Raw genomic sequence first — 25,140 nt, forward strand, 5'->3', positions numbered from 1 at the left:
CCTGGTTCTCTAGTCCTGTGGCACACAGCCAGTAAGCAGCCCAACACTTAAGCACACCTTCTGATAATACAACATACATACTAATTAGAAAAATTAATGGAAATGAGCTTTGTCAAAACTAGTAACACAAACTTGAAAACTGGCTGCAAGAATATCTAAAAAGAGTAATTACAACAAGTGACAAGGTATCAAGGTAGAACAAAGGGTCCAGTGGGATGTGGTGGGAACAGTGGCATGACTGCTTCTTTTTAACATCTTTGTTAATGATCTGGAAGAAAAGTTAAACAGCACATTAATTACACTAAGCTACATTAAATTAGAAGGTGAAGCGAGGGCCAGGGAGGACAGAGAAATAACACAAAGGGTTGTGAGCAATTAGAAACTTGATAACACACATTCCTGTGAACTTCAGTACCAGAACTTGGAGAGTCAGTTGAAGGGAATTAAAAACAGAAGAGCAGGAAAAGTGATAAAAGGGCCAGAAGGACTGATTCACAGAGAATGCATTAATTAAACTCGGCATACCTTGACTAAGCCATGATTTGGAGGTGAAAAATAGCACAAGTTGGTACACACTTAAATACTGTTAAACCAAGGGTAACTGGAATGTGGCCAGTGTTTAAAGCTATATATATTCCTAGCTTCCCTATATTAATTTCAGGGGAATTATATAAAGTCAGGTTTACACCAAACATAAGAAAAATGTTCCTTCTGTTGAGGTCCACCAGACAGCGTCACAGACTTGATATACGCATCATCTGACTCGATGGTAGAGTTTGATGTAATGAACAAATCTGCTTTGGCAGAAAGACAGCGTGAACTTTATATAGCCTGTGAACAATATTACCCCAGAATAAAGATAGGGATGAGAATTTAGGGAGCATCCTAGTGACAGCCAATCACCCATTTATGCCTTCTGACACAAAATCCGTGCAATAACTGCCAGGATACCTAAGCCATCACATCACAAGCAAATGATAAAAAATTAAAGCAAACAAACATGTTACAGTAAGAAACGAATGGCAAATGAAAGGAAAAAATGTTAATCTTAACATTAACAGATTTGAGCACAGGCAGTTTTTCACGAAGGGTGCCACGATGCCTCACACTAATGTAAATCAACACTTCTGTCTCTGTATTGGTGCTGATGCAGAATTAAGAGTATGTACTTGTATGTCGTCAGCTCACATGGCTAGAAAGATCAGACTTGTCCTAACCTGGTAGCACGACAGTATCAGAGCACTGCTCTGGAGAAGTAACAATCTTGCTGACTGCCTAAAAGATGAGGCTGGGCAGCCACGAGATCTCATCAAGCTTTGACCTTCACTTAGGCTGACTACATTGTCTTGTGTTCCATTTAGCAGTACTCTTAAAGAGCAAAGAGGCAGACAGTATTTCTATAGATCTGATTATAACCTCAACTAGAAGCAAACCAAGGAAGCCAATCTGTACGTATCAGTCTTCCCATCATACACACACAGGGTTCCTATAAAAATTATTTTATTTACTTCAGAGATTGTGTTCTGGCTTTGCTATCTCATTTGCACTTGCTTCTTTGCCTCTTTCTCATCTTTTTTTTTTCTAATAGCCAGCAGACATGCATGAATCATATATGATTTGTAATAAGAACTCACTAACAACCCTACCCCAAATAAGCAAAACTTGGAGCGTGCAACACAAGTATGAAGAGTGATTTACCAATTCCTCTTTATCCTTCCACTGCAAGAGCTTTTAAGGTCTTGATAAACACATATTTACATTGGTCCCTCAATTCCAGTGGCAGAGCAATGAGAAAATATGGTAGGTTGCCACAGTGCTATCAGGGCTCAACAGAGCAACAGTAGGGAACGGGATGCACTGAGACTGAGACACTCTGCCAGGACATAGTGTGTGTGTGGGAAGGGAAAAGCTGGTTTCTCGCCCACCTATGCGTCACAATGCCTACTTCTAGCCAGTTCCGTCTGCCTTCCTATTTGTTCAGTCAAATAATATTCATTATTAAAAATTACTTTTCCTATATGTACGTATCTATAAACAGCACAGATCTATCTGTATGTGAGAAGACACACATACTTCCTCATCTCAATTTTCCTACCTTTCACGCCCTTCTATTCTTGCTCAATATTCCTCCCAGATACACTTGGAAATTGTCAAATGGCAATTAACAAACTGAACCTAGTTGTTTTAAGTGCAGGCAAGAATTTTTGTGGAAATGGGGAACAAAAAAAGAAAGGACAAGCACCAAGAGCTCTGATCTCTGTATGTAGCCTTGTGCTGTGCAGTGTCTGCATTAGCAAAATCCACTTTATTCCCTTTGGTGGGACATAACCAGAACAAACATGTTGCACATGCTGGTCCATGTAGTGGCTAGTCTTGAGAAAGAGCATGTTTGCAACTACTGAAATTCGACTTTTCACACAACAGTAAATTTGAACATACGTCTTTTCCTTCAGTGCACATGCAGGAGGTAAGAAGGCAAATTTCCTGTACTTTACACGTCAGCCCCTTAAAATAAATCCTTCACTGACCACTGCCACTGAGAAGACTACTTAGAAAATGTCTCGTCAAGAAAATGTTTGCTTAGGGCCATTATGATGTTATGAATCAAAATTCCAGATGCTAAACAAATGCCAATTAGCAGTATTAAAAAAACAGATGTCTTGTTGTGAGGGAGTACCACTGCCTGGTGTTTGAAAGGAAAAAAAACCAACTGCACAGAACATGCTGGAAGCCACTGTCCTATTGAGAAGACAGCTTTTAAATAGCTTTTCTGAGAGGCAAACTTAAAAAGCTGTAAAAGCAACTTATTATGAAAGTCTCAGCATAATTTTCCATCGGTGTGGAAAAAGGTTAAGCTGTCCCCTGCCTTAAGCTGCTTTCTGTTAGAAAAATCCAAGCAGTGAGTAGAAGGTATGGCACAGAGTCAGGGCCAAAGAAAGAATAACTGAGACAGCACTACACAACAGCTGCCCATAGCCCTCCAACCTATATAGTATGTGTTAATGTTTGGGAAAAAAATCCTCAAGTTTTTTTTATTATTTCTCTCCTTTAGATGTAGAATAATTTAAAGATGACCTCACACGCACAAAGTCATTATAGGCACCCCTTACATTCTTCACTTGAAGCCTTTCTCAGACCACTGATCTGAGACTTTCATGAGGTGCTCAAGTCATCTTACCTATTTCTGAGAGCTGGAAAATTCTTAATATAAATCAAAGGAAGAAACATGATTCCTCCCCATCTTATCACCCACCTATTAGATGTGTGCCAATCCACAAAGTTAAGAGTGTATTTTATTTCAATAGTTTTGGCTTGAGCTCATCTGTATTCTTAAGCAATCGGACTTCTAATTGCAGCTTACTCTCTTAAACAGATCAGAAGCTGGCATGTTTTAAAACAGGGTGACATCAGCCCCCACCTGCACTGCAACCTGCTAAGGAGTAACAGCATATAAATGGGTTATTCACAGCAAAACCTATAATGCCAGAAGCTTGTCCCTATGAGAAAGACAGTAGGGTGCATTATGCTCCTGGGTATACAGGTGGCCAGGCAGACAAAGAAGCGTAATACCAGCTACACGTGGCACAAATAGCTTCTAGTTTTGGTTTTGGTTTTTTTTTTCCTGGTTTATGCCCAAGAAAGGCATATTGCTTCCTGAGCCTATTTGCCAGAATCCTAAAAGCACAATACATTGCCAGGGGAAATGAGAAATATTCTGCAAGATTCTTGTTGGGAAAGGGAGCAGGAGCTAAGAAGTATTAGAGAAAAAATAGAATTATTAAAACATAGCTTAAAAGATAGCATCAATGTTCTAAAAACTACAAAAATGAGGAACAAAAAAAAAGGCATATAAAACAAATAATACAGACAGTAATCAAACGCTTCTGATACATAGCTTGCAGTCATTAGGCAAAGACTATGACAGTGCATGTATACATCTAAAGGCAAGGGCAATTACTTATAGATGAGGACAAGACAGAGAATTTCTTATAAATGAACAAGAGAATAGCAAGGACTTGAAGGCTCTTAGATTTCAGAAACCCTCCTGGAACTGTGTGGACTATGGGCTCAACATAAAAATCTTAGAACTTGACATAACAGAATATTCTTGTGACAGCTTCACATGCAACCAGACCAAGACCCTTCTTCCCCCCTGCTCTAAGTACCACCCAGAAAACAGGCAATTGAAGTGACAGAGAACAGTTCACAGATTCACAGAATAGGTAATGTGGGAAGACACCTCTGGAGATTATCTAGTCCAAACACCTCTGCTCAAATCAAGCTGATTAGAGCAAGATGTTTAGGAAAGTGTCTAGTCTGATTCTAAACATATCTCCAAGGATGGATACTCCACAACTTCTCCAGGCAACCTGTTCCAGTGCTTGACCACCCTCACAGTGAAAACAGGTTTTTCTGATGTTTAAGTGGAATGTCTTATATTTCAGTTTGTGCTCACAGCCTCCATCCAAATAGCCTGGCTCTGTCATCTTTACTCCCTTCCATCAGGTATTTATACACATTGCTAAAATTTCCCTCAGAGCTCTCTCTTCGCAAGACTCAGCAATATATTCTGCTTTAACTGCTACTTCAGATATTTTTTTGAACTAGAGGAAAATGTGATTCATGGTCTTTCAATAGACATTAGAAGTTCAAGTTATGTTATGACAAGAAAGCCTTTATAAAAGAAATATTCTTCACAATGAGGTTAGTCAAACATCAGAAGAGGTCATCCAGCAAGGCTGCGCAATCTGCATACGTAGAGGTTTTCAACACCTGACTGGAGAATGCCCTGAGCAACCTGATGTAAGTTGGTCCAGCTCTGAAGAGGGGCATATGTCAGAGATTTCCAGAGGTTCCTTCCAATCTTTATTATTCTATGACTCTGAAAACGGAATGAGTATGGAAACCCAGTATAGTCACTGCTTCCTTGGTACCTTTTTCAATTCCAGTAAATCATGGCATGTTGCTTTAAACACCACATATCCTGTACACTCCGACCAACCTTCATCCTTTTATAATTCTGATGGCTCTTACGAAAATCCTTGGCTGTTTTTAAATTGTATTTTTAAAATGACACAATATAGGATTGAATAAAAAAAAACAATATTCACACACATTTGTATCCAAGGTGAGGTAGGAAGTGTGCTTAAAAGGAATGAGTGCTATCTAAAGCAAAGCAAGGACACATACACTAAGGTACTGAAACGTCTATAGAAAAATATACAAACAACCCCAATTTTCATTAGATAATTCTCCTGGTTTTCCCCAGGTTTTAAAGTAGGCAGATTACTTACAAAAAACAGAGGTATAAAAATACTTGTAATATTCAGATTAGATATTTTGAAACACAAACAAATATTGTTGAAAAATTACTGAGCACTTTAACATAAAGCATTTGCCCTCAGTCTAATAATAGAAAGGCCTTTGTGCTTTTGAACACACTGAGCAAAGACTGACACAAGGAAGAAAATTCAGACTCTAACAGAAGTGTGATGCAGACTCATGCCCAAACTCACACCAAAAACTGAAGACCTAAAGAGCAATTAACACACCTGCAGAATTTCCATCAGCTTCTGAATAAACTATAAAGCCATTTCAGTGTACCTCATCGGCATCAGGGGAAAACAGCATTCTATCACCAAACTAAAGGAACATTTTTCCTAGTCAAAATTGAATATATAATATAATCCCTAGTGACAACTTCAAAAATATTTATATAGGTCACTGCCCACATTAACATTGAAGTTTCACTATTTGCAACTTTAGATCAAGGCAATGAAAATAAGCAAGTCATGGATCTATCAGAAATCTCATTGATAATACATGACAGTTGATAGCAATACCTCTTGGTCAACTGGAAATATAACTAAATACTCTTTTTTTACTTTTCTTCCACCCATTCCATAACCACCCCCCCTCTCCCCCCCGCTCAGCTGTACACTGATATTTTAATCTCCTCCTCCTATTCAATGAGAAAAATTCTTCCTTTGCATGAAAGGCACACTTACTGGCACTTTGAAAGGGGAAGTATTCGAAGCATCCATGGAGTTGGTTTTCTCAGAGGTGCTGGTCCCGGAGATGCTCCGTCTGCGAGGAGATCTCTCTGCTGGGACCTCTGAGGAAGAGAAGAAAAAGAAGGTGAATGGGTGTTGGGGGGTGGGGAATAATCAGGTTTTATGCTGTATAGGACAGACGCCTCAGCAAAGTTTCAAGTGCATTACTAAACTGCTAAATTACACTCACCTATTTTTCTATATGCTATTTACTTACTAAATTACAATCGCATTTCCACAGACAAATTCAAAGTTGTGAATCTGACTTGACTGTAGACAATAGGCGGTTAAAATAAAAAATGCTGGTAAAGATAACACCGAAACATATCTAGTGTTCTATTACTGCTTGTGGGATCGTATTCAGAGAACTTTTTCTTTTGCCCCCCCCCCCTTTTTTTTTACCTAAGCAGTGCAGTAACTAGCAGAGAACTAAAATCAAAACACAAGGAAGCTCAATCTTAGTCATAGCTGAGCACAGTTTTACAAAGGTCAAAGTTCGGTCTTGTATGATCCCACAACTTGCTCAAACCATGCAACCGGCAGAAGTCTCCTAACTGCCTGGGTTACATGACATATATATCTCTGCAGATAAAAAAAATAGGTCAACTTCTCATACTGGCAATATGACCTTACTAAGATACGACTCTGGCATCTTAAATCCATGCAGGCTGATCTGATGAGCACAAATATTAATAAAAGACACACATCTTTTTCTCGTATAAATACTAGAATAGCAGCATAATAAAGTATACACACTTAATCTCTACACAAACACACACACACTGCACATATATACATTTTTATATATATAGCTAGATACATGTACATACAGATACCTTTATCACAACTGCTGCCCATCTCCAGCTCAGTTGCCAGACTTAAAGGAATCCAGCTTCACAAAACATCCCCCAACACAGGGAGAGAAAAAAAACACTTCCTAGCAGAAAGTCCATTGTTATCTTCTGAATCTTAAAGAAAAGGAGTAAGCCGTGACTCCAGACAGTGACATTTTGACTCCTGCCGTTTTCCTTTCAAGAGACAGATGCAGCTTAAACTTCCATTTCTGGCTGCCTGGCCCTGGGGATCCGTGCTACTTCCACTTAAGAGAAAGCCGGGTCTCTCTGTTCCCCCTCCCTTCCCACAGCTTGCAGGGAGCAAGCGAGCAAGCGAAAAAGAAACACACAGGACTGCAGCTATTCAATCAATCGCTCCGACTGCACATCCTCATTAGTTACTTTCAGGCTATTAACAGACGCCCAACTGCCGGCTTCCCTCCGCTACAGAAAATTTCACTGTATATCCTGATTCAGAGAAGCAAAAAAAGGTTTACAGAGATAGACAGCCAGCTGGTGCCACGAGAGCAGTGTTTTCTTCAAAATAACCAAGGGGAAAAAAAAGAGAAAAGCCTTCTTCAGGGATAACATTACTTGTGATGTCTCTGCATACCGGATTTTGATTTCACCAGTTACAATACGCATCTCCCATGGATGCTTGAAGAACGACAAAATGGAGCATACTGAGTGAGAGCTAAGAAATCTGGACTCTGCAGTGATAGTGTGTCATACTGTAGAAATTTATCTTTTAAAAAAACAAATGGCTAATATTCAGCCTCTTGATCTGCTTGTAACCACTAATGGGGAAAGAACTGCTAGAACAGCCTCCTGAACTGGGCAATCAAAGTCTAACACACAGTGTAGCTACCCCTAAAAAATGGGCAGGGCGCAGCCGCTCGCTGCCGACCACGAGGACGATGCACAAGCCCTACTCTCTCCAATGAAGTAAATCATGGTCTGTCAAAGCTTGCAGTTACTGTGATAGAGCAATACCACTTTTGGGCAGATTTCTCCTTCAGCTGATGAGCAGCATCAGGCTCTTTTTCTTAGAGCTAGGGAGGCATCGTCTGTTCCAGCCACAGAGGGTGAGTCCCTGTCAGGGCACCTTTAGAGAACAAACTGCTTGGAGCAGGGCCAGTGCTAGAGCAAGGGTTTTGAGTAACGGTCAGTGCTACTGCCTCAGGAACCTTTGCAGAGGTTGCAAGTTTTATCTAGTTGCACTCTTACACCGCCAGCCTCTTTCCCCTGCCTCGGTGAAAGGAAACTTATTTTCTGCAGCACCTGTAAGTACTGCTCTCCCAAAGAGAGCTCTGTTAAGTAGGATTTAAATGATTGCTTGTGCTGTTCTCACTGTAAATGCAATGAAAGCAAATGGGAGTAATATATTCACTTGAAACTGGGGACTAAAGCAAGCACCTTTTATTTTACATTGAATAGTAATGTGCAACGTTAATAGGTTTGGCTTTCTCCACTTCTTACACAGGAAATCACATCAAAGCTGCTCCAGTAATTTAACACAGTCTGTTAACTTTGCTGAGTCATAAATGAAAACAGGATCCTGAATTCCCCACTCTTTTCATCAATAGGTTCTGCAGGAGGGGCAGTTTAGGAAAAAGTTAAGTTTACACTAAATAAGAGTTGAAAAGCTACAACAAAGAACCTGTTTGGCTCTCCTTGCCTTCGCTCATCCCCCCGCATCCACCCAGCAGCGATTCAAGGTCTCTGCAAGTGAACCACCAGCTCATTTTACATCAGTACTGATTTACATCAGCAAAATGAGTTTTCTCCCATTCTCAGACCATCACAGAAGTGTATCGGTTGGGGTAGGAAAAATGAAATATTCAAAAGGTTCCCACAATGAACTAAAATTATCCTTCCCTCTCTTCTCCTTGCAAAAAAACCCAAGAGCAAACAACATGCTCAGTCCCCAGGAAAAAGGAGGCCTAGATATAGCAAAACTGTCAAGATATGTTAACTGGAAATCAAAAGCTAAAGCAACCTGCTATGATGCCGGTAGAACAGTAGTTCTGCTGAGTCGTGTAAAAATAAAAATCTATGCTGTCACTACTACCAGGCAAAAAAAAATAGACAGTTCCCTCCCCTGCTCCCAAGTAATGCTAGAGGCTACTCCTGCATAATCTTCACCTGCTGTAAAAGTCAAGGCACCTCTCATCGGCTTAGTATTAAATTACAACTGCTTTCTGCATTGCTCACTCCCAGGGACCAACACTACAGATAAATCATATTGTTTCTATGGATAAACAATCTGAAATCCTTTTCATCCACTCTCAATTTCTGGGAAGAAAAGGGGGGAGGGGGGGAAGAGGCAGACAGATCTTCCCGTTTTCAACCTTAATGAAATAATCCATCGAATGAGTAGCACAGATCCCTGTTGGCTACTTCCGATTTATCATCTCATATATTGGTGATATGCAGTAATATTTATGTAAACAAATATTTACACAAATAAATACTTAAACACTGCAGAGTAATAGTTACAAATTAGCCAAGCAATGGTAGATGCCTCTGAAGAGGGAACTGCCCAAGGATATAATGAAGGTAGGTCTCTTTTCACAGCATATTGCCCCACTCTCTACCCTCTGCAACACCAAGACTTGTTTTGTTGGCCAGAAGGAAGGTCTGTGTAAGGCAGGTGCCACTGACTACTGTGAGTAGTGGCGATGACTGCTCTCTTTTGAAGGCAACTGTTTCTGCCACAATGGCATAGCCTGAATGGCCTCCAGTAAGTATGGGGTGCTCAAATTCAATCTGAATTTCCTATTTCTGGCTGCTCTGGCCATTTGAAAACCAAAATCCTGCTGTTGTGGAAATTCGTATTGTACTGTGAAGATCTTTTTCTCAGGCTGGGAGAAGTTAAGATGAAACAAACCTCTCAGCTTTACAGGGCAGTGCTTGCTACTCTTTCTCCATCTTTTGGAATTACAAATGGATTGGAGAAGGACAAGAAAATCAGGAACAAGGAAACAGCCTCAGCGGTTAGAGAGGACAGAATTCAGTTACTGAACTGGCACATAAGGTCATGGAAACAAAGATTACAGGGATGCCCATGATTTTGCAAAGGGCAATGCAATGAAACCACTGCACAGTCTCAGTGGGACTCATGTCAAGACTGCAGCACCTTCCAGACCAGGCTGTGTTCTCCCAGGACAAGCAAGAACATCTGCAGACAATGAGTTCCTGCTTACAAAGTCCAGGACATGACTATAAAGCCTAGTATAAAGACCTACCCAGAGATGCAAAAAACAAGTAAGCACATTAGCAAGAACAACTCCCATCTGTCATTACTCTGAAGGGGCTGGAACTAGCCTCTGTCACAGATAAAACCACATAAAATTATCTGCTCCGGGCTGACAGGGAGTTCTCAGGCTGGTCATGTTCTGTATACCAGGCTTTTAGAAATTGTGACTTTTAGCAGCTCACAATAATCAATCAATCAAAAGTCACAATCAATAATCAAAGTCTCAATTTTATCAGTTGTGACTGGTAGCAGTTCATAATAACACATGACTTGGCACTGACTGATTATTGGCTCTGACATGCAAGAAAGATTTGGATCTCTGAAAAGCTACATCTACCATCCACTGGGAAAAAAATAATAATTGTACTATTGACAAAACCCCAGTTAATATTTCTTCTCCAAGACATAGATTTTGTTGAGGGAAAAAAAAAAATAAAATCCTCAAATTCATTCTCCAAATATCTTTATTTGATCTCTTTATGTTGTCTTTACAGGAAAGTGGCAGACTGCTGGTATATATTGTCTACTTGTTAAGAAAATACAAGATATATTAAGATTCAGGGATTGAGACTTCCTTTTGTCTTCTCTGCACACATCCTTAGATGATGGTACCTTGGTGTACCAGTACAGGGGACAGAGAACACGATTCATGAAAAGAATCAATTCTGCCTCTCAAGTCTAGTTTAATTACAGGCTTTGGGAAAATACAAAACCAGTTCAATACTACCAACTACCTCTCCAGATCCAAGTGTTCCCAAAGGCTGCCTCTCAGGTACACTTGCATTAAAATGTCACCAGCGGAAACAAAACAAATCCCCACCCAAATATTTTCAGCCTCTTTACATAGGTACCTAGGCACTCCCCAGGAGAGAATGGTAATTGCTGCTGGTCAGAACATTATCTGAACAATCAAGCAGTCCTGCAATTTGCCTCCTCTGAAGGAAGGATCAATAAGCTACACATACCATGCCCCTTTTCTTATGCAAAACTTGTTGTTGTTTTAAACCTGGTAACAGTCATGCAGCAATAGTTACCACAGTGGACAAATAATGTAAATATTTACCTTTTATCTATGTCATTTTACAAATCCATCTGCCTGGACAGGTTAGTATATATTTCAAATGTCATAATGCCTAGAGGCCTCTTACCAGAATGCAGCAAGACTAGACTGAGTACTGAACAGGCACCATTTCTGCCCCAAAGAGTTTACAGCTTTAACTTGAAACAAGACATTATTAAAGTGTGATAAACCCTTCAGGGGTGGCAGGAGGGAACAAGTACATTAAGAAAATAAGACATTCAAATTAAATAAGGTACCCTTTATGGGCCTCCAGGTAATTATTTATTTTTTAAATAAATTTATACTAAATTAATTATTCCCAGATAAATAACTGAATCCTAGGGGGTGAAAATAAAAGGGGAAAGATTTGGAAAAATACCCCTTTAGTTACTGAAGATTCTTAAAAATGGGAAAGACAAGTGCTTCTCTCAAAGAGGACAAACAGAAGAGACCCTGCTGGGGATGTGGCAACAGACTAGAAAGGACTCAAGGACTTCAAGGCCTCCTTCAGCACTGTTTCCTACTCTGTCAGAAAGCCAATTAGTCTTACGGATTAACTACAAAATAAATACAGAATAAAAAACTTTAGCACTCGACTTTATGTGACTCAGTATTTCTTTTACAAACATACTTAAAGAAATAATGGGCTGGAATCTAAGCTTGGAAGAGTTGGAGCACTTAGGGGTTTGCTGTTGGCAGCTAGTTTGTGAAGATGTTATTCACAGAGGTAACCACCAGTTGAGTGGTTTACTAGAGAGACAAGCAGAGATTCAATATTTGTTTCATGGACAACAGGAACTACAGAGCTTGTTTCTTACTTTACAAAGACAGTACACTAAACCTCTTAGCTTGTAGAGCAGGAAAACAAGCCAAAACAGAGATACTGCCTTTCTACTGTGATACATTTTTATTGACTATTTTCATTGCGAGTTGCTGATGAAAGTGCTTGTTTGACCCTGATGGTTTCATCTCCTCTTACATGCACATATTTAAAAGACAAAACCAACCCAGAAACAAAACCCCCAAAACCTAACACATATACATGTCATTATAAAAAATGGTTTATGCATGAATGAAAGTGGGAAAATTCAGATGGGCTAATTCAAGTCCTTTCATTCTAAATAAACTACTGTGTGAGCCCATTAAAAAAGTAGTATCCAATTTATTTTTAAAGTCTTTCGAAATAAGTAAGAATTTCAACAAGTACAACAGTTCAACACACTCCAAGGCAGTTTATGATATATCCACAGCTTATATGTTTGTTAACATTGTGGCATTCACAACTCTGTTAAGAAGGGACTACTTTTCTGTCATTGTTTCTTTAGCTTTACTTCAGAGTACTCATGTGACAGCACTAATGAGAGAGAGATCTCATTGGGTGCAGTCAGTAATTACTTGTGTCTTATTGTACCCTGCTGAAAATACATACCAGCTGACAAAACTAGAGATGGTAATAAAAAGCAGAAAGATAGCAAGCGTTAGAAAATGCATCTTTCAGCTGTTAGAAACAGCATCTTTCAGTTGAGTATTACCTAATGAAATAGGAAGCCTCATATAAAAATAAATAAAAACGTTAGTGGAGTAAGCATCTTAGAGTAAGCATTCTCTCTCATTTTGCTCACTTGGGGAGAATTCACACCTGGGCCCAATTCACAGACTGTTAAAAAAAATTAATTAAACGCCTATGTAACAAGCTTACGGTAAAAGTCCTGAAGTCCAAATTCATGTTCTGACTAAAATACATTATTGAAATTCTACAAGGTATAACTTAAAGGAGAAAACTGAAGTTTGCAGTGATAGCTTTTCCATATTTATCAAGACTAGTAGACAGGGAAAAAAAGCTACAAGAAGATACATCAGAGAGAATGCAACCAAGTCACACTATACTGAAGTGCACAAAAGCTACCAAGCCTGGAAGGGGAAATAAAAAGGAAACTCTGCACAGCTCACTGGCTATAGAACTCCATCATCAAACAACCACTAGATACCAATTATGATCAAAACCTCTCCTAGTCCATTAGCAGGGATTTTAAAAGAAAATACTTTGCTTTACTAGGGATTGGGTCGATCAGACAATTCTTGCAAGATGATCCAGGTAAATATCAAAGATTTTTGATTTGAAGAGAGGTAATTTGGTTGGTATTAGACCTCTGCATTGTGCTGGCATATAAAAAAATGTGGGATTTGAATTAGTGCCCAGTTCAGAAGGTGCATAGCAAAGAACCTAAATGACAGTTTAAATCACTTAAAAGGCATCCAAGTCATTGATTCCTAAAGGACTTTACAGTCTGAAAGACAAGACCTAAGGTGCAAAGCAGATGAATACACAGAGAAGGCTGGAAGAAAGGGCAAGACTATCACAGGAGATAACAGTTTTTGGCTTTCAAGTACTGACTTTCACAATTTCTTTTTGCAGAATGTTCTGAGGAAACTGTATGTGGCCTTCAGTGAGTACAACATCAGCTGTTATTAGACTGATGCATTCACTTTGAGGCAGAGGAATGAACCCTCCATTTCTGCAAACATGAGTCAGAAACAAAACAGACACACATCCATAAAATGTTCAGCATATCCTCTGTATCATATGCGTGGCCATATAAAATTTGGAATAACTGCCTCTTTTTAAACTTTAGAGGCATCAGCCTCTAAAGCCTCCTTTAGTGGTTGACTCTACACAGAGCAACACAAATTGCCTGGACAACTGTGTCAACAGAAAAGCAGACACAGGGAGCTACTGCACATAACCTGGAGATGTTGATGTCCTTGTTAGTCCCTAATGATCTTGGACTGCCCCTGCTAATTCAAATTACCTTGTGTTTGCTGCAGAGAGATTGCACACAGACAATTAACACAGATCAGCTGATGCATGGTAACTTGTAATTTGTTTAGAGGTTTATGACTTAGACACACATTAGTATAGCATCAGTATTTATTATCCTCATTATTAAACAACAGCCTTGAGCCACAGCTTTCAAAACCAATCTTTCCACTCTCTGTGAAAGGGCTGTAAATCAAGGCATTCTCTAAAACGTGATCCTTTGCTCTGGTTGTTGGGATATTCTCACAAGTGACTGGCTCTTGTATGCATCAAAGCTCAACATCTCTTCCCTGTTCTTCTCAACAGGGCCAGAAGGCTGCTCTAAGTTTCAGTACCTCTTACTATGGCACGATTTTGCCCCTGAGCAATAATTATTATTCTTATAGGGACACAAAAAGTCCCAATGCACTGTAGATATCCGAGGGAGTTCACTGAACCTTAAGTATGGCCTCAGCAGTAAGACACTATGTGGGAACTGGTATCTCTTTAAGATAAAAGAAATAAAAGAGTTCTGGGGTCAGATTTAGGAGACACTTTGAGGATCTCTTGGTTTGTAGCAAAATGTGAATAGAAGCATACATGTAAGGGGGGGAAAACGGCAGTGCCTTGAAGAGCAGCACCAGCACCCAGCCCATGTGTACTCTTGTCCCTGTTTACATCTGGTGTAATGCTCCCAAAGAAGGCCACAACACATGAAGTATTATCAAATTGAAATAGACTCCGTGGGAGTCCCTTACTTTCCTCAACCATTCTGTACTTTTCTGGACCCACTAAGTAATGGAACTTCTTTCAGTAAGAGAGAAGAGTGTAAACTCCATCTTCTGGAAAGAGCGCAGCCATACCATGTACCTGCCTGTCGTCTGGATGGAGGACAACAAAATTGGGGAAAAATAATATTTGAATTGGCTGTCACCCTTTTGACTGGCAGGCAAAGATCCATAATGGTGCCTATGGTATCTTGGGGGCAGGGGAAGGGAAGACATTACAGCATATACTATACAAACGTTTTAAACAGTCCATGAAAGGAGAAGGGGCACACATTATCAAGCAGCCTATCTGAGCAATTCAGTACCCAGAAATCATCAAAATAGAAAGGCAACAGACTGTATCTTGAGAACAACAGAAACTATTAAGGAGGGAGACTGAATGATTTGTGGATATGGGATTAAAAGAAATACAAAACAAAACCCCAACAGTTTGACATAGCAACAGCTCAAAGGGAAAGACGAAACAATAACCAGCTTCTTTGTGTGAATTCTTTTTTAAAATATTTTCAACCCCTTAGAGGTATTTATACTGAACTTCTAATAAAAGAGTAGTTTCAATTTACTAACTGAATGCTGGTAAACTGATGTGTAAGTATCCAGATATAGACTACAGGATTATTTGTGCTTCCTAGACTTCATTTCTAGGCTAGAGAAGTAGCCTAGAATCCCTTTCATCCCTTGGGTGAAATTTTTAATCTAAATGCATCTAAACATTTCTCTCAAGAAGAAAAACTGATCAGTCTCCTCTGATTTGTTTTACCACCATCACATAGTTGGGAAGTTGTAGGCAAGCTGACAGAAATGACTGGAAGTAGAATGAACACAACAATCAACTCATCAAATGGCACAGAGAAGAAAAACACACCAGTAACATTGCTTAATCCAGGAAGGATTTTCTGCATGGCACATGCCCATTTATAACTTGACCTTTACCCAATGTGTTTGCAGCTATTTCAAAGAGATTGTAACCAAGTTTAATTAACAACTGCATACCACTTAAAAGCTTTTACAAAGAAATAACATCAGGTAACTGAAGGACTGAAGAAATTAAACACCACTGAAAGTAGTAAAGGCTTCCCAGTAAAGTGTAAAAAAAAAAAGAAAAAAGTTAAAAATACAGTTAGTACCCTACCGTACCAAGAAACGAGAGAAGGCTTTTCTCATCTTCTGTGCTGCTATCCAGCCATTCGGCCGCATCACCAGGAGAAAGAAGACTCATTCTCCAGCCAGAAAACTTTTCCATACAGAATACAATAAGTGAACGAAGCAGGGTGGGAAGGGTGGGGAGGAGCTGATGGTCTTGGGATTCCAGTACTCCAGTTGTTGCCTACACTTACAACATGAAGAAGAGATCCTGCCCTGTTCTCTCAACCCTACATCTGAGAGCCCATACTGACAAAGTAAGTGGAACAGTAAGTGGGGTCAGTGCTTGTTGTTCCTTTGTGTCAGGTTTCAGTCCAAGCAGCAACAGAAAGAAGGCAGAAAAGGGGAGTAGGGGAAAAAGAGGTTTTAAAATCCAAAAGAGGTAACAGGTTATAATAGAATCAGTTTAAATAAAAAGGAGCAATAGATCTCAGTGCTGAAGAGGCTTAAATAAGTCAGCACAATAGCTCATCAGCTAAGTGTAATATATTCCTATTATTCCTTATATTGTTGGCTTTGTTTGAAGGCTCAGGTATTACGCTTTATGCTAAGAGAAAAAACAGCAAGCTTAGAGGCAATTTAAATAACCTTCCCACTACTGAAGAGCCTGCATTCCCCTGTTTACAAGCCCCTTCCTGCTCCAGCTATTATAACAGCACCCCAGCCTTTCTTACAATGAATTTGTTCATGCAATGGCAGGTTGATCAATCTGTGAATAGGAAGCTCCCACCCCTCCCACTCCCCTCCTCCTGCATGGCGGCAGCATTGATCGGCAATAATGGAATCTGCTTCTGCCAACAGCAGCATTAGAGAGAGGGGAACTGCTCCTCTTCATCAGCACGAAGCAGCAGTCACAGCCCCGCTGGGCTTCAGCCTCGACTGCAACAGGGCAAAAGAGAGAGAGGCAAGGGGGGAGCAGCGTTCTTAGGGGTTCAAAGAAGTCATCAACACAAACGGTCGGTTATTTATTAAAAAAAAAAGAAGAAAGTAATGGGGAATAATTCTGCTCTGTCTAGACAGTGAGCTTGCTCTGTACAGCTTTGCAATGAAGACTTGTCATTGTGACTTTATGAAGGGTCACATTTAATTGGACAGGATTTATAGCATATGATTTATTCTACACAAAAGAGCATTTTACAGGTTTACACATGCACAAACAGAGACGAATCCTGGTAAGTGAGGAACTCCTGGGCCCCACAAATCAAAATTGCCTTTGTCCTCAGGGGATGGAGCTGATGCTCTGATCAAACTACGCTCTTTAAAGAGACAGCCACCTTTTGTTCACCATTTTCTGAACCTGTCTTTATTTTAAATAATTTATACTGTTGCCAATTCCTATTACAAACAAGGACACTCGCTGACCACTGACTAAACCCCAAGCCAAAAGAGCAACAGTAAAATTGTTAGATCAGCAAAGCAAAGAATTAGATAGCAACCCACAAATGAAGAAAAAAAAGAGGCTATCAGGTCCCAGCAGGGAAGAAAATTCCAATTACTAAGACAAACTGTAGCAAGTATTGTTTGTGCAGGACAGATATTTTCATAAAACACCTGCCAAGCAGGGCAGATGCTACACAGTATTCACAATTAATGAGGGAACACAGGACAGACAGTTCAGGAGGGACGTACCATGGCAGCATGGAAGACTTAGCAGAGCAGTCCTGTTCACACTGAATAAGCACATGCCTCTTCCCCCAGTATGAACAGAGGGACAAAAAAATCCCTAAACAAAAACAACCCAGAAACATTTCCTACATGATATAAAATCCAGTGACAGAAAGACGTTGGATGTATGTGAAAAATACTGGATTTGTTGACAAAATGAGCTTTTGCAACACACCCCCATTAGAAATCCAGATGTAGAACAACCATTGACATTTACAAACACCCAATCCATCATATTAAAAATAGAAATAATTATTACAATCATCTAACCTGACTGGTTGGAACTTGATGATCTTAAGGTCCTTTCCAACCCTAACTATTCTATGATTCTATGACTTAGAACACCTTTAGAACATCACCCAATGATACTCCTCCATTCATTGCATTATTACTCGTTGAACAAGTCTTCCAGAAAAAAAGGACATCCAATTATAAACAAACATGAAGAGCCCATTTGTTCCCTTGTTAAGCTGTTCCAATGGTTAACTCCACTTGTGCTTAGTGATTTGCTCCTTAGTTCCAAGAATGAATCTTAGAGCCACTGGGCACTCATTGACATTTGCATGCTTTGATAGTCTCTATTATCAAGCTCTGGTATCAGAAAGGTCTCCCCTGTTTACAACCTTTGAATACCAAGTTTCAAACAATCACTTCAAAAGTATCTTGAAATTCCTCTGTAGCATTAGACTTTATTTTTTTAACCTTGTGCTGTGCAAGAGAGCCAGAGACTAAACTTGCTGCACAACTGCAGCAGAGATGTGGTGCTGGTCTCCCACCAAAGTCTGCCACCAGCAGAAGAAACACCATGAATAACTTCTTAAATGTGTATTTCCCCATTTTAAAGCAGGTCTTGTGCTCTAGAGCTTACAAAAAACTTTCAAAAGGTCTTGTCCAAGTTTTCCAGGACGGCCAGTTTTTGAGATAAGCTGCAAATGAGCACGAGAGGAATATTCAAAACATGACTTATTTTTGTGCTGTGAGACCTACCTAAAGCGGAATGTTGAACCAATGCAAATACAGATACAAATTGCTCTGTCAACCAGAGTGGAAGCATGCAAAATGTGAACATATAGAAAAGTGGGAGAGATCAGCAAAGTAGTAATTAAAAAAAAACAACCCCAAAGAAGACCAAATCCAAAACAAACAAAACAGCCCAACCCCCCCCCCCCAAACCAACCCAAATAAACAAAAAACCCCCACAACCAATCAAAAAAAAACACAACAAAGCAAAACAAAAAACCAGGAGTAAGAAGCAGCTAATCTCAGTCTTAAGAGACTGCTGTATTCCAAAATTAGCAGCAGTAGCCATACAGAGTATCAGGTGAAGACATGAGAAAATGCCTTCGAAGTGTTTGGGTTCGTGTTCCTCATCCCTGAGTTCCAAAAGCAGAGCAGTCCACAAGTCTGAAAATTAAACCAAGCCATTATGTTTTGGAACCTCTTACATAAACGAGTAATTTAAAACTTGTATACATCCCCAACTAGTAATTCTTTGCATTATCAGCACATGAGCTTCTGCTCTTTTCTGCAGTTGTCAGAAACGTCACCCTCCTACAGTTCTGATTTTGAAACCTGTGAAGCTCGGCAGCTTTGCTATCCTGTGGATTTAAAAATTAGCATTCTTGATAAGTGAAACTACACAGAAGCATGAGTGCTCAGATTTTTCTACAACAATTTTAGTAAATGATAATTCATAATATATGCAAATAATAAAGCACAGATGCCTTCTGAAGTGGATGCTTTGTAAGCACAAAATTGCAGTAGTATTATAAATCATAATGTATTAATGTTCTCTGCATGAGGCACTTACAAGAAAAGGAAAAATGCATCTTGCATTAGGGACAGACTCACAGACTGATTGATGGATATTGCTATAGTCAGTAGATGCTGTCTTCACAGCAATACACATTAGATATTATATACCCAAGTTATTCTTATTAAAATCTTCTACAGTTAATTTAGGAGTGAATAAAGACAAGATATTTGAGCACTGGAAAAATTAAATGCTCCCTTCGAAACAGGGGCATAAAACAGTGAGTAGGGAGAGGGCAAACTTCTTCACAAGAAGCAAGCAGGCAGAAACATTTAGAATAGCTTGATCAGGTTGCAGCACTAGTTAATCACAAGAAATGATAAACCTCCGCTTCTCCAACTCCAGATCAATGTCATACATACCAGACAAAACTACCATCATCTATACCTGTCCATTAGGAAATATGAAAAATTATCTGAGTAATTTTGCCCCAGAAAAAATGCAAAGCAGTAATAACTGTCCAATCTATCCAATGCCACAACATAGAACAAGTAAGCTAGCTTTAAAATGTTTCCCAGGTATCTAAAAATGTTAGTTCTACATGCAAAAGGCTGTTTCCTGCATTAAATAATTTTCAATCCCTATCTATAATGCAAGTACTTTTGCTTTGAGAAGCAGGATATATAACAACCTTCTAACCACACTATAATCTAGTTCAAGAGCATCCAGGTGGACAAGGCCGAGTAACTCATTGTGTATTATGGAATCATAGTGGAAGGATGCACAGTTATTATGTGACATGGATAACTTTTTGGTTTCAGCTACATAAGCAAAACCAGTGTGCAATACCATGACCCAATGCTCCAAACAAGCTATGAGCAGCACAACAGAATCATTCTGTTGCAATGTAAGTCAATAGCAGATTTACATCAGACACAAGAAGATGTAGATAGTCCTGCTGAAGCACAGCAAAGTACACAGAAAGCCCTTTTTATCAGAAAAATAAATAAATAAATACTGATGGACACTCAGGTCTCTCTCTAAGCCTGTCCATTCTGTTGTGCAAAGTGAAACCACGCTGATGAAGTACCAGCCTACACATACACATTATCGTCTAGTATGTTACCCTTTCAGATTGCTTAATGAAGTTATTTTAGCACGTTCAGTGATCTTTAGCACTCACTCTCAACAGCTCTCATCCAGCTGAAAATGATAACCTCTACATGCCACAGCACTGATGCAATATTGTCTTTTACCAGGATAATAGTTCCCTTTACTTTCAAAAGTGAACAGCACTAGCCTTCCAAACCCAGCTGAGATCAGAGATGTTAACCTAGTCGTTACTCAGGAGGGAGGCAGCACAAAGAATTTCCTAAATAATAACTGCTGGAGCAGTGAGGAATCAAGGGGCAGCAAAAGCTGTGCCTGCTGACAGGCTGTGAAGATAAACAGGGACAGAAAGGCTCAAAATGAAGGTGAGAAAAACAAACCTTGAAGTTCTCTAGTATATAATAATACAGGCAAGAGCTCTGTCATACAAGTGACATTTTAAATAATGTCAGGAAGCTATTTCCACACTTAGTCTTGACAAGGCACTGGAGACAAACAGGACAGCAACTGAAATGAAAATTTAAACTAAACCCAAAGGGACTGGCCTTTATAAAGCTCTTCTATGCCCACTAAGCCTCCCTAGCAAAATCATCTGGCCTCCTGGCTGACTAATTGTACTTCACCTTTATGGAAAACAAGCAGCAAACCCCTACCACACACACTTCAAAAATAGCTAAATAAATAAGACTAGTCATGGGCCTCTCAGAGAAAATTCTATCAGTTTACTTGGACACAAAGAATGACACTTAGCAGCACAGAAGTTGGCTTCTACTTCCATTGCAGTATAAGGGTACATTTAACTGCCTATATGAATCTAATCAATGCTTCAAAATCTTTTCAATAAGAGCAAGCTGTGTCTTATGAGACCTCCCATTACACTGAGTTTCCTTGGTGCATCTGAACTATTTTGAGTATACACAATATTTTAGAATTATAGACATGCTTTTCAGGTTAAAGGAAAAAAAGCTGTTGAAGCTTATGAAGATACTTGCTAAGGAGATGAATTTTAAACTACTTTAATCAAATGTATTCATTTTCTTTTCCATAATATTTTCCTCATCATTCTAACACAACATAAACAAGGTAGCCTTTTTTTAGAAGAACATCTGCCCCAGTTCCCTCTCTAGATCTCAGTATTGTGTTTTCCTGGCAAAACTGATGTGAGATTGTAATGTTGTATGGGGGAGGTGAATCCTTTATGCTGCTGACTGCTCAGAAAAGTGAGTTTTGTTGAGTTTAAGACACCTGTACCTTTTTCCTCCAGGATGTATTATTAAAGAGATGCCTGAGGAGAGTCAAATCATTAGTTGAAGATCAACAGAGTGAGACATGTACCTGCACCCACACCACAGAGAATGTCCAGCATTGTGCAAGGAAAGAAATTTGACTCTATTTGGAGGCCAAGGAGGTAAATACAGAAGAAGGAACCATCATGATCCTCATATGCAAGAAAGATGCAGTCTTAAGAGATCTTTAAGAGGATTAATGCAATTGAAAACCTGGCAAATTACTGTCATTTTTGGTTCTTGGACATGTTAAGCCTAAGTAAGCCAGTTCCAAAAATCAGAAGAACTAGGAATAGGAAAGTTTTACTACTATAGGTCAAACCATCCTGTTGTTGTTGTCCACTTTCCCATGGAAAAACACTTTGCCTACATTATAAAACAGTGACCTAACCAGAAGTACCAAGAACTCTGACATAAGTATTTCTGCTGGGGAGAACTGCTGGATTTTAAGAACTTCACTGATGAAGCAACCCTGGGTTTTTTCCCCACTTCCACACCAACCTAATTACATTTTTTGTACTCAAACCAACTTGAGGTAAACTCAGCATAGCCAAGGGATTTGTCTCAGTTATGCTTCTAGCAGTATGGTAGTTTGTAAGTATCTATTAATGACTACTCTAAAAACATTAAGCTAATTTAATTCCAAATTACGGCCAAGATGTTATTTACAGAGTCATCCACTCTGGAGTGCCTTTCCAAACTGTGAAGCATATGCCTCATGTAAACAGACATCTTGTATTAAAGTATGAATACATCCAGCTATATATTTCACGAGCAGTATGTAAAGCCTACTTAATTTCTGATGCTAGTATTCACATGATGACTTTTTTCCCAAGAATGTGTTCATGAAGAATAGCTTCTATATTCTTTCACTCTGACCAAAAACATTGGGTGCACAAAACAAACAGCAGACTGGAAATGTCCTGAAAACACAAGACCTGTAAAAACTAAACAAGCCCCACACTTTCCCAGATTTGCCAAGGACAAAAATTGAAGTGGCAGCTTGAAATGAATTGAGTCTCAAGTACTTCAGTTTTAAAAAGGATTTCTCAGCTAGCATCTTTGCTAGAAATGTTAGTGTTACTTTAACGCTAAGACTGAAAGAAAAAATAAGAAGCCCTGACAGGTGCCAAAACTTCAAGAATGGATAGAAAACATGAAAAAGATCAACATTCAGGGTCTGATTCCTGCCCACCAAGCCCAGTTGTATCACCTGCTTCACAAATCTAAAGATCCAGCCCAGAAGTCCAAGAGCTCTTCCATCTTTTAAAGCAGTATAAAAGACGAGTAGGGAGTGATTTTTTGGACTTGGATACTGTGCAGCCTGAAATCACCAGTGTCTCAAGTGATATCAGCATCACACTGTTTTCTGAACACAAATTTCCAAGAAATGCACGCTTCAAATATATGCATAGCTTAAGCATTACCAAGACAAAAGTTAACACACACACACACACACAAATACAATTATTGTAGAGCTACTGAAAAACAGCAAAAACCAAATACAAATATTTGCTGACCAGAAAAAAAAAAAAGAAGGTGGGGGAAGGGGAGGGGAGAGCAAAAAGCACAGCTTCCTCCTTCTGTCCCTCACACCTGCATCTCCTAGTAGCCATCCAAGAAAAATTAACCTTTCCAAGCAAGGAAGCCTTGCTGGTTGTGCTTCCAAGTCCTCCAGGTACTAAGAAGCAAAAAAAGTAACTGCCCAGAAACCATGCTGCTGGCAAGCACCTGCTTCTTCCTGCCCTGTCTCTAAAGGCATCAGGCTTGCTTAAGCAGCTCAGGTACAGTACCACTGTTATTTTCCAGATAATCCTAAAGATCCTTCACATTTTATCTGTTCTAAATCATTACAAAGGAGCTCTATTAGAAACACATACAAGGAGAAGCAGTTAATGTATGATGGATTTATCAGCAACTGCATTGGAACACCATGGAAGAAGTATCTTTCAAATAAGTCTTCCCAGTGCTTGTAATGTAACTGGATAGGGACAGGTACAGTACAAAGGGTTGGCAATCTGACCTGTCATTACTGTCCTCCAGGACTCAACTGCTAGGTCGTTTGCACCTCGATATTGCTATGAATTGCCAGAAAGAAAAAAACAAGTTGGCAAGTTTTAAGAAAAGGGGACACCTCGCACTAAGCTGCCCCCAGGTTGATACTGGCACAGCAAAGCACTTACCCATGAATGCAGCAGTCAGGCATAGAAAACAATTTATCTTGCTCACCCTGCAGACACATAGTTTGCAGAACTCATGTCCTCACAAGTGCTGATTTTTGCCCAAATTCAGAAAAAAAAAATAATCAAGTGAGAATAATTGATTAAGACAGTTTTGCTGGAATACCATCATTCCTGTTGGTCACTACCATTACTTTCTGACCTGCTGTTTTTCCTTGGGCATATACTTTCAACCAGAGAATGGAAACAGCCAGAAATTACTTTTCTTATTTAAAATGTTATTTGGATGCCATCCAACAAGCAAACAAACAAAAGAACAACTTAGAGAGGGCTGGGGTTTGGATGGTGGGTTTGGGGTCTTTTTGCCTTCTGTGACCAGACATGATCACATAGTTGATAGAGAGCTACAATTTTAAGAAGAACAGTTTCACATGAGAGAAAACTAAACATCATTCAGTCTCCAGCATTCTGGTGTCATCAGAATGCCTATGGCACACACAAATAGCTTCAAAGTATTTTGGGAAGCAATTAAATGTGATCAATATATGATACTCTCCTGTCCATACAGCTACACTTCTGGTCAGACAGCACAGAACTGCCACACCATTCCATGAACTTCAGCATTATTTACCCTCTTCCTACAAGGTTTAGTACACGGTAATAGCTGTATGCAGCACTCCCACAACAAGTTCAACTTGCTTGCTCTCAGCACAAGCTGAATACCTGCGATTCTTGCAGAGCAGGGTTGAGGGTGCTGTGCCAATAGGGAGCTCTACTCCACCCTGAGGTCACTGCTTGCTCCCTTTATTATATGTCAAGAAACCGCAGCTTTGCAGACATCATCAAGGTAGGAGGTGAACTCTCCTTGACTGGCACAGACCAAAGGAGGGAAAAAAAACCCCAAACCAAACCTGACTGATTCACAATAACCTCTGCTTCTAACAACCAGATAACGAGGCAGAAAGCCACCAACAAAAAACTTCTAGTGTCTAGTAGCTTGAAAGCATGCAGCTTGCACTTACCAGGTATGCAGCAGAAAAGCAGGAGCATTCTGAAGAATGAGTGGTTATGACCAGCAATATGATTTCCTACCCCTGCCTATGAATCATGTTGTCTCACTCCCTCTTGCTACTCTGTTCCACCTGTGTTTATAGGAATACTATGTTAATCTCTATGTAAGCATCAAATAAGCAACTGCCAAAGCTCTAGGCCT

General features: G+C 39.6%; 1 protein-coding gene across 14 annotated transcripts in view; it reads right to left on the minus strand.

Annotated features, from left to right (window-relative positions):
• Positions 1-25,140, minus strand: part of RASAL2 (RAS protein activator like 2) — a 183,485-nt gene that overhangs the window by 44,563 nt on the left and 113,782 nt on the right. For 11 of the 14 annotated variants that reach the window (XM_061345621.1, XM_061345619.1, XM_061345622.1 and 8 more), the window contains one exon: positions 6,009-6,115. In XM_061345621.1, the coding sequence (XP_061201605.1) occupies positions 6,009-6,115 (107 nt within the window). Of the gene's footprint in view, positions 1-6,008; positions 6,116-6,889; positions 7,433-15,927; positions 16,076-24,949; positions 25,074-25,140 lie in introns of those variants that run through there. The other 3 variants (XM_061345625.1, XM_061345623.1, XM_061345626.1) reach the window with 3 other exon arrangements.

Source organism: Neopsephotus bourkii, unplaced genomic scaffold, assembly GCF_033783945.1.
Source record: "Neopsephotus bourkii isolate Nb327-2 ecotype Australia unplaced genomic scaffold, CSIRO-AGI_Nbou_v1 NB_234, whole genome shotgun sequence".
In the NCBI taxonomy this organism is placed as follows: Eukaryota; Metazoa; Chordata; class Aves; order Psittaciformes; family Psittacidae; genus Neopsephotus; species Neopsephotus bourkii.